The 10,881-nt window shown below is 42.4% G+C and overlaps 1 protein-coding gene across 1 annotated transcript; it reads right to left on the bottom strand.

Moving 5' to 3' along the window:
* Window positions 1–1,712: 1,712 nt before the first annotated feature.
* LOC137039314 (uncharacterized) lies at window positions 1,713–3,062 on the bottom strand. Its single transcript, XM_067414670.1, has one exon. It carries the CDS (start codon window positions 3,060–3,062, stop codon window positions 1,713–1,715), a length of 1,350 nt encoding a protein of 449 aa, XP_067270771.1.
* Window positions 3,063–10,881: the final 7,819 nt, after the last annotated feature.

Raw genomic sequence — 10,881 nt, 5'->3', positions numbered from 1 at the left:
GGCAGTTCCGGTGGTCCCAGTTCCGGCGGATCGTGTTCCGGTGGTCCCTGTGCCGGTGGATCGTGTTCCGGTGGTCCCTGTGCCGGTGGATCGTGTTCCGGTGGTCCCTGTGCCGGTGGATCGTGTTCCGGTGGTCCCTGTGCCGGTGGATCGTGTTCCGGTGGTCCCTGTGCCGGTGGACTCCGTTCCGGTGGTCCCGAGTCCGGAAACGGCCTGGAGGGCTGTGATGGGATGCTCTGTGGTGGGAGTCCTGCATGCGTGGAAGGAGCACAGGGCTTTATCCGAAGCCCCGGAGGCAGTTCCGGTGGTCCCAGTTCCGGCGGATCGTGTTCCGGTGGTCCCTGTGCCGGTGGATCGTGTTCCGGTGGTCCCTGTGCCGGTGGATCGTGTTCCGGTGGTCCCAGTTCCGGCAAATCATGTTCCGGTGGTCCCAATGCCAGCAGATCGTATTCCGGTGGTCCCAGTGCCGGTGGATACTGCTGGACTGGAGAAGTTTCCCCAACGCCCTGCCTGCGCCGCTGAGGCGTCCTGCTCTCACCGCGCCGCTGAGGCGTCCTGCTCTCACCGCGCCGCTGAGGCGTCCTGCTCTCACCGCGCCGCTGAGGCGTCCTGCTCTCACCGCGCCGCTGAGGCGTCCTGCTCTCACCGCGCCGCTGAGGCGTCCTGCTCTCACCGCGCCTCCCTGGCGCCCCCTGCACTCACCGCGCCTCTCTGGCACCCTGCTCTCACCGCGCCTCCCTGGCGCCCTGCTCTACCCGCACTGCCCTGGCTGCCTGAACTCTATGGGCCGCCCCGGCCGCTTGAACTTGGTGGGCCTCCCGAACTCGGTGGGCCGCCCTGGCCATTCGAACTTTGTGGGCCACCATGGCCTCCTGAACTTTTTGTTTTCCTCGTTCCTCCCTTGTTTACCCCTCCCTTGTCTGTACCTTCTTTGTCTGTCCCTCCCGTCCCTCCCTGGTCTGTCCCTCCCGTCCCTCCCTGGTCTGTCCCTCCCGTCCCTCCCTGGTCTGTCCCTCCCGTCCCGCCCGGGTCTGTCCCTCCCGTCCCTAGTGGAGCGTCTGGTAGCCGCTCCTTAAGGAGGGGGTAATGTCACATGCCTGTCCTGTCGTGTGTGCACTTGTGGGTTTTGTTATGTTGAGCATGTGCTCGTGTCCCTGTCAGTTCCCTCCCCCTTGTTATCTGATTATTGGTTAATTTGCCCCACCTGTTCTCCCTCATTATCTGCCTTGTTTGTTCCCTTTATAATCTCCTTGTGTTTGTCAGTCTGTGTTGGATCCTTGTGTAATGTCTGCGTCTTCCGTCCTCCCCGTGATTCTGTTGGTTTGTTTAAGTTTGTATTTATATTATTCTATTATGTGTTTTTCCCCCTCGTGGGTTTTGTTTTGAGTTTATGTTTTGTTTTTGTAAATAAATAATCTTTCTCCTGCACTTGAGTCCTCGCACCATTTTCCATTTCCTTTGTCTGTAACGTGACACACTGTTGCATGCAATGAAAAAAAAAACAAATCTAAAGTATTATATTTATATTTATAATTAATATCAAACATAAAATAATGCAAAATTAATTATTTAATTAAATTGATTATGCTCAGTTGGCTGAGATTATATTTCTCAATTGTCATCAAATAGTTATAAACAACAATAACATACAAAAAAAAAAAAAAAAAAAAAACAGATTTTAAATGTCTCACATTTGCCTAATTATAATAAACTTAAGGCTTTAACAAACCTGAAAAATGTAATGTCTGGTCAACGTTCCGTATCAGATCTTGCTCAAAATCCCAGACTCTTTTGTCTACAAACAGTTTGTCTTTGGTAAGATGCCCCTGCAGTGGGACTCTCACATGAACAATTCTACATACATCAAACGGTACATGGTAAACACCTCCAATGTCTTTCAAAGTGGAATGCACTGAGGTTTGCTGCACCTTCCTTGGGTTGACAATCATCTTTGTGGGATTGTAAATGTTCTTTCGATCAGGTTCTCTGTAAATGTGCTCCATGATATTGACACCAGGAATATTATTCCATTCTGCTCGTTTGAACTTCCCACTGTCCTCAAACTGTGTTTTGGGGAATATGTGGTTCTCTATGAGGAACACCCCTACACTGGGATGAGCAGACTGGAGATCCTTCATAAGAGATGATAAATTGGTGTGTTTGTACGGCATGATGATCTCATCAATATCATTCAGGAGGACGTACCTGGATTGATACATGTGTCTGTAAATGCACTCATTAAGTGTTACTAACTGACCATAATAATGGACATCGCCCTTGTGTTCCTGGAAGTTCCAGCCCGGCGACGGGTTCAAAAACTTGTCAATAGGCCATGAAACAATCTCCAGTGTCCCCTCTGTTTCATAATGTTTTAAGAGCTTTTCCAGGTCTGGTCCACAACTAGTGTTATAGATGACCACGTGTTGTACACCCAGAAGCTTGTACATCTCCATAGTTTGAGCAAACTGCAGTACATTGTTGTAGTCGCCAAAAAGGTTCGAGATACAAATGGTGAAGTCAAACTTGAAAGTATTTGTTATGACACGATTTTTTATTGGTAGAAACACTGTATTATTGTTGTCTGAATCTTTAGTTGATATGAGGACATGTGTTGCACTTTGCATGTGCTTGCCTTCACAAATCACATCTGAGACATGAAATGGGAAGCCAAAATGGTCTGTGTGTATCTGGACATCTGCCCGAACAGTTCTGCAGTCATGTTCAGTGTTGCAGTAAACACAGTAAAGTGGCTGAAGACTGTTCCTCTTGATTATGCTGATGATTCGAATGACCCCGTCCAGTCTGTGGTCGATAAACGCAGACACCATGAAATACTCTGAGTCTTTGATGGGCGTTATCGAAGCCTCTGTGATTTTTTGCTCTGAGATTTTGATGGGCGTTATCGAAGCCTCTGTGATTTTTTGCTCTGAGATTTTGATGGGCGTTATCGAAGCCTCTGTGATTTTTTGCTCTGAGATTTTGATGGGCGTTATTGAAGCCTCTGTGATTTTTTGCTCTGAGATTTTGATGTGCGTTATCGAAGCCTCTGAGATGTTCTGCATATTATATAAATAAGCCATATGTTGGTAAAGAGGATGATTGCTTCTGTATGCCAAAATCAGTGTGAAAATAATAGTGATAGCACACGACAGAGCAAGAAACCTTTTAAATGTGCTTTTATTCATCTGTCCTTTAGTTCCTGCAGAGTAAAGAAAAGATGAATGTAAAAAAATGTGCAAACTGTAAAAGAATTATCTCTGTCCGTAAGGCCTGTAAACCTTCAAACTTGTTTAAAAGCATTTTAAAATATTTTAAAACTTAAATCAAAGTCAAATATTCAAAGCTGCCTTGACAGTTTTGCTTTTAGTTAAAATTACAGTCAATATGAAATCAAATTGTAATTCTGCATGGTTTCTGCTAAATTTCACTGGAGCTGCATCCTGCAACCCTCTTCTTAGGTTTTATACTGTAAAAGACAATACAAAGGTTAATTATTATTATTGTATTATTTGCCAATAAAAAATCAAAAAAAAAAATTATATATATATATATATATATATATATATATATATATATATATATATATATATATATATATATATATATATATATATATATATATATAAATATATACACACATATATAAAATAGCATCATGATCATTTTCGAAAGTGTATCTTTATATATATATATATATATGATACACTTTCGAAAATAATCATGATGCTACTTTATATATGTGAGGAGGTGGAGGTTTCTGAAAGCGTACTGCAGACTGCTAACAGCAAACAATGTCAATTGTTTGAATTTTGAGCATTGGCAGCTGGTGCAACAGCAACCAATTAGCTGTCCAATATAATGATGTGATCGATGACAAATTCAGTTAAAGGGATAGTTCACTTTGAAATTAAATTTTGATATGTTTTAGCTTACCTCATGGGCATCCGAGATGTAGGAGTATTTGTTTCCCCAGTAGTTTCAATTTTGATCATTTTAGGTCAAACCGTTCTTGTCTGTGCCTCACATAATGCAGGTCTATGGTCACCACCTCAAAGAGCATACACAGAGAAGTCCAAATTAAAGAATCCCCCATCGTAAGTACACACTGATGGCCTAAGACACGAAACGAGCAGTTTGTGTGAGAAAACGAACAGTATTTCGTTTTTACCTCTTTTAAATTAGGGGTGTAAGAAAATATCGATACACGTGAATATCGCGATATTATGTTTGGCGATACTGTATCGATTCTCAAAAACGCTGTATCGATATTTATATATTTATTTATTTACATCCAAGATTCGTGGCTTTGTGTTCGGTTTAAACCACAGACTGTATAATGCCCAACCGCTAGATGGCAGTGTTATCTCAGAACATATAACGGATGCGGAGCCGGAGAAGCGCAAGGTAAAAGTGCGTGCATCACTAGTTTTTACATTAGCAAACCCAGCTCTCAAGACGATAGAATTATTCCGCTCTTGCAGTATACAGAGCTGAAGTGTGGACTCATGTTGGCTTCAGCTAAAAAGAAGCCACTAGGAAATCGACAAGAATCATTTTGTTTGCAAAATAGACCAAGTTATAATCTAATACTCGGGAAACACATTGAAACAGAGAGCTCGCTTAACATCCTGACGTCACCCGCGCTGCTGAGAAGCATTTCGATAGAATGTACTGCACGATTTCCTCTCAGTAACAAAATAAACACACTCCAAAACTGACAGCGGTGGCAGGAGAACGAAAGATAATTGCGATGTGGATATGGATGCACCAGCTCTGCAGTTCAGTAACGTTACTTGAAATAGCAATTTCTACAATAGACTGCTTTATAGAAAACAGCTTTAGGGTCCGATCACACAGAACGCGTTTTTCAGGTTCGAAAACGCGAGGCGCACTGCACTCCCTTTTTTGGTCGGCGTTTTCTCATTCAAAAATGAGCAGTGCGCTTTAATGTTTCTAGGCAACCCCCGAATCACCTGTACTGTCAGTCAAATCAATGTAACGGTCAACACAACGGAAGGCCTGCCTATCGATTGGACAACAGAAAATAAGCGCGATGATGTTGCACGCTTTTCCGCTCAGAGTTGACTTTTTTCAACTTCATGCGCTCGGAGCGCTCCTTCAAAAACGCAAGGTGCAGCAAGCGGTTTAAACGCGAGGGGGCAGGGCGCATAAGCAGCACGCATAACACTCTCTGCCAAACAAAATCCATTCAAAAAAGGCTTCTCGCTGCAACAAGGCGTTCTGGGTGATCAGGGCTACTGTGTTAAATATAAAACAAACAGTCATTCAGTCATGAAATGGACTACACTTTCTGTTGTTAAATAGCCACTGCTATACTGTGAACCTTTAAAACATTTACACAAAGAATCCTGCAGTAACTTTACATTTCCTTCAACTTAGATTGCACATTGCATATGATTAGTGAAAAAGAAATATCGCAATATATTGCCTCTTTTACAAAATCGCAATATCGTAACCCCTGTATCGTGATACGTATTGTATCGCCAGAGTCTTGGCAATACACAGCCCTACTTGTAAACCACTACGTCCATCTGATCCGAGGGCGCGTGTGCGTGTTTCCTGTGGTGTACAAGAGGTAAAAACGATATAAATACTGTTCGTTTTCTCACACAAACTGCTCGTTTCGTGTCTTAGGCCATCAGTGTGTACTTACGATGGGGGATTCTTTCATTTGGACTTCTCTGTGTATGCTCTTTGAGGTGGTGACCATAGACCTGCATTATGTGAGGCACAGACAAGAACGGTTTGACCTAAAATGATCAAAATTGAAACTACTGGGGAAACTCCTACACTAATACTCCTAATCCTAATACATCTCGGATGCCCATGAGGTAAGCTAGAACATATCAAAATTTAATTTCAAAGTGAACTATCCCTTTAAGGAGCTATCACCTTGCAGTTTCATGACAGAACTTTGTATTTATATTTGACATTTATGTCTGACATTTTTTGTGACTATAACATGGTGCTGATGTGACGACAACAGCTGCTGCATGTAACAACAGGAAATTAAAGCTATGATGTTCACAACATGTCAATGCCAGTAACAGTAACTTGTTTGTAGTTCATTGAGTTTGTACCACTGCAAAAGTTATAAAAAACAGTGCTACACTGGTTATTAGTTTTAACTGAAGTAAGTAGAAAAATCTAATCTAGGGACAGCACATCATTTACACTATTTACGTATTGTCATCGAGTTAGTCAAATGATCACAGGAAGAACATGCATGCAAACAACAACTACTCACCCCTGACATCATCTTAACTTTTATATGTTATGTTTTTGGATTAATCATAATCAAGTTTCTGAAAGTGAAAGAGGGAATGTCCAAAAATTACAGTTAGTTAGTTGTGCTGCTCTATTGAAGCCGTTGTTCCAATATGTTAGTGATATATGGCATATGAAACTGACATAAAAAAGCTTTTGTCATATATCATAATATAAATATGATCACTGTTAGAGCCAGAATCATCTCAATATTTTGGCTTATCTATTCCACAAGATTTCACACTCGTACTATTGATACACAGTACCCTGTGATCGTGTTATTCGTGTATATCGTGTATATATCGTGTAAAATTAAAAAAGGAGAAATACCTGTGGTAACAATATAGTAGGAACAGCCAATGATATGTTGAACTCTTCTAACTTATTTAACACATATATAAGTATTTATAATTTATGTTGTAAACTAGCTTTGCTTTGTCTAATCCGAGGGCTGTGCTGTCAGGAAATAACACTTACCCTGCGTCTCAATTACTTCCCTAGTTCACTAGTCAGGGCACTGATCAGGTCATAAGTCAGTGGGCTGACTCCCTGATCAGTGCCCTGACTAGTGAACTAGGGAGCTAATTAAAAAGCACCCATACATTTCCTGTACCTTGAGCAAGGTTTTTTTAGCCACTTCAGCTTGAGAATTAGGCATATCTGAATTTAAAAGAGCGCCCTACCCACATACATTGGAGTAAATTTATAAAAATGGTCTCATTTTACAGAACAAACTCTATTTTAACACAAAATTTTTAACACAGTGGTGGAATATTGTATTTATATTCTATTGTACCTATTTACAGTCTTATGATAAACTATTAATAAATATTTAAAACTGTAAGACTGAAAAAAATAGTAGATGCCGAATTGTCAGAATGAGGAACAAGGACTCTGAGAAAATAACGGAGATTAACATCTGAACTGTCCCTCACACACCACCTCACTACGCAAGTCTCACACGCAAGTCTCACCTCACTATCAGCTAATCTACATCTTTCCCTTTTGACCCACTCTCCCCCAATTCCTTCCCTCTTTCATGCTGAGATCACTGAAAACACACACTGAATCTCTATATTACAATGTCAATCCACACGATACAGTATTATATGCGTTTGATATAATTTGAAATGTCTCAGTGCGACTGGTACAAATATCTCAACTCCACAGAAGTTAACCAAAAGATAATCAATGTTTTAAGAGTTTAGAGATATATTGTATTAGTATGGTGGGTGTGGCTTTCAGCCATTTGGTCTTTACATCAATACAAGTCTTGATCAATGCAAATTCCCATTGTGAACTAGTGTTTACACTTCAAAGAGTTTGTGCATTTGTTTCTGGGTATTTAAGGAAATGTTGCAAAGAGCTCAGGGCTTGACACTTTAAAGCGGTCAGCCCGTAATGTTGGATGTCTCAAGATAGCCAGCATTATGTAGTTTTCAGAAGTCAGGTATATATTTCATTCTTCTCTTCAGAGTATTTGATGTTATATATGGATTACCTTTGAATTGACAAATGTAATTGGCTTTATACATTTACCTGACTGTAAATAAATTGTTACACTTTGATTGATTCTGACTTGCTCTGGAATTATTCAGGTTGGGTATAATTACAACAAAGGGTTAAACGGAATAATTAAATGTGTACTTAAACTTTTAAAAATGAATGACCAAATAACCAATTGGCATTCTAACCTAAATTCTAAATTATCATTAAATGGAGTCAGATAACGAGGAATTGGAATAAAATCCCCTTTTCCCCGCTGAAAAGACGAACGCGCAGCGACCTTCACCCGCCGATCGTTAGCCTCCATTGGGACGATTTGGGCGGCCTTACAAAACTAACCGTAAATTATAAAAATTCTGACATCAAGAAGAAACGCATCAATAGTGTGCATTTTTTATGTATAGTCTAGTATCTTTAACTCACCTTTTAAGACAATGATCATGTGCGTTTAGCGCCATCACTCGACAATCACATCTTTTTTTGTGACTTTTCCTATGTAAAATTATTGGCAATAGACACAGAAATAGCCACTAAAGTCATCGCTAAATTGGACTAATTTGGACGGCCATGCTAAAAGTGTGCGGTTTTAATAACAGGATTTTAGGACCTTGTGTCAGGGGGAAATAATTTAAATATGTAACAACAGCTATTTTTTCAGATTTCTTACCCTGTTTCAGAGTCCTGCACGGGTCCATTTTTGGAGACCCGCCCCCGCCCGTACCCGCAAGGTTTAGCACCAGATCCGACCCGTGACCCGTGAAAATTTCAAAATTAAATCCGTACCCGCCCAGACCCGTTAATATTTGGCCCGTTACCCGACCCGTGCCCGCGATAAATCACACACGCTAAAACATTCAAATTAAAATGCTTAATTTTTTTATCCTACACCTCTCTCAACATCAACAGCGTCATGAATGGGCTAATGAAACAGGCAAAAGTGCCTTTAAAGACTCATTGTCAACAATTTCATATAGCTACTCCACTCACCAGCTTTACTTTTACTTCATCCATTGCTACTCCTGCAACGCTCGCATCTGCGCTACGAGAGGCATCAACTAAAGTTTCAATGTCGCAGTGGTGGTGACGTGATGGGTCAAATGGTATATCATTGTTGCGTGTATGTGTAATGGTAATTTGGACATAGAAATTGTAATAGCCTACAAAATGTTGGATGGGGGAAGAAGGAGCTGGGAACCAGCGAACATTTAAAAGACTTAACCAAACAAAACGAAAGTAACGTGAGTAGCCCTTCATGGACATCTCCCATGCGCACACGCATAATAAAACGTAAACACAACTCAACGTCAAATCCAGGTCTGGTGATCTCTCGTCCTTATATGCTTCCGAGCTCCCTCAGAGGACTCGAGACCGGTGTGGCTCGCAGGTGACGCTCATTCACAATCACGCCCTGGTCTCTCTCTCTCTCGCTCTCGCGTTCACTTTGCCACAGAAATATTGCACATATTTTTCATCCGCCCATCCGCGCTACTACCCGCCCGCACAGAGTTAATTATCCGCCCGCATCCCCGCCCGTGAATTTTATAAATGTCATAATCCACCCGTTTTAGCCACTTTTATGCGGGTACCCGCGGATACCCGCGGGTACCCGACCCGTTGCAGGACTCTGCCCTGTTTTGATGTGAAGTAAATGGAGTCGAGGAGTCGATTCCATAGACTCCCATAGTGGGAGTCGGGAATCAGAGTCGATTTAAAAAAAACATGGAATCGAACACCCCTAAGCAAAACTTTATTATATAAAGGTATCTATGTAGCATACTATTCAATTAGCATACTGGAGGCTATATAAGGCCCTGTTTCGCCATAGGTATCAGGTTTTAAAAATTGACGTTCCCTATCGAGAGGTCTCTCATATTGCATATGGGAACACAATGTAAAACGCTGTGCGTGCTGACTGGCCCAAAATCCCCAACTGAAATGAGGAAAATTAAAACAATCTCTAGAGAGACCGACACAGGCGGGCTTCATAAGGGGAATGAAATTATCGGAAGAGTCGGTTCGTTTGAACACTTGACCGGACATAGTCGGATCTATGGAAGAGTGTAATGGTGCTTATGAACGATTATGTATACGCTGAATGCAATATAAGCAATCGTGTTGCCAGGGCTGCAGATAGAGCCCTTAGATGGAGAAAAGCACTGCTTGTAAAGCTGGGACCTCCAAATTGTAGAATCTGATAAAAGCGGACGGAGAGGCCCAGCCTGCCGCCGCACAGATATCTTCCATGGAAGTGCTACATGACCAAGCCTAAGACGAGGCCATGCCTCTAGTGGAGTGGGCTTTAATGTCTATAGGACAGATTAGGTTCTTAGACCTATATGCTAGTGAGACCAAATAGGGACTGAGGATCTGAGCGTGGTTAGCTGCTATAGCGGTGACATAAACTTTGAGCGTGGAGGGGGAATGACCATCCATTAGCTCTTGGGGAAAAGCAAGCGCTTTTGCCACCTCGCATGAATGTTCGTCAATGTTTAGCGCAGCACACCAGTTAGAAAACCACTGACCACTTCAAAGCATAGAGCCGCCTGGTCGCGGGGGCTCTAGCTTCCGAAATAGTGTTCATAACTTCAGAGAGGTTGTCAGAGAGGTCTCCAGATACCCGTTGATGGACCATACGCGCAGGGTCCACAGCTCGGGACTGGGATGCCAGATCTTCCCTTTCGCCTGTGTGAGGAGAGGAGGTCTTTCCTCAGCGGAATGGGTCATGGGGCTGTGTCTGACAGCTGAATCAGTTTGGAGAACCATGTACAGTTCTTCCAAAGTGGGGCTATTAAAAGCACTGTGGATACTGTCTCCCTGATCTTTTTGATGGTTTGCGGCAGCATCGCGATCGGAGGGAGCATATAGAGGGAGTCTGGGCCAAACATGGGCCAGGGCGTCCCTGCGTTAGGAGAAAAATATTGGGCAGTGAGTATTGTCTTCTGAGGTGAAGAAGTCTACTTCTACTCTGCCGAAGGTGTTCCAAACTAACTGAATCATTCGTGGGTGAAGAGACCATTCCCCTGGGGGAATGGGTCCTCTGGATAACATATCCGGACCCTGATTCAGAATACCTGGCACGCGAGCCGC

Source organism: Pseudorasbora parva, chromosome 13 (genome assembly GCF_024679245.1).
Source record: "Pseudorasbora parva isolate DD20220531a chromosome 13, ASM2467924v1, whole genome shotgun sequence".
Classification (NCBI taxonomy): Eukaryota; Metazoa; Chordata; class Actinopteri; order Cypriniformes; family Gobionidae; genus Pseudorasbora; species Pseudorasbora parva.
Note: the sequence above shows the minus strand (reverse complement) of the source record. Positions and strands in the feature narration are given on the sequence as shown.

Excerpts from the sequence above, each read along its gene's own strand:
- LOC137039314 (XM_067414670.1), bottom strand. The coding sequence starts at position 3,062 with ATGCAGAACATCTCAGAGGCTTCGATAACGCACATCAAAATCTCAGAG.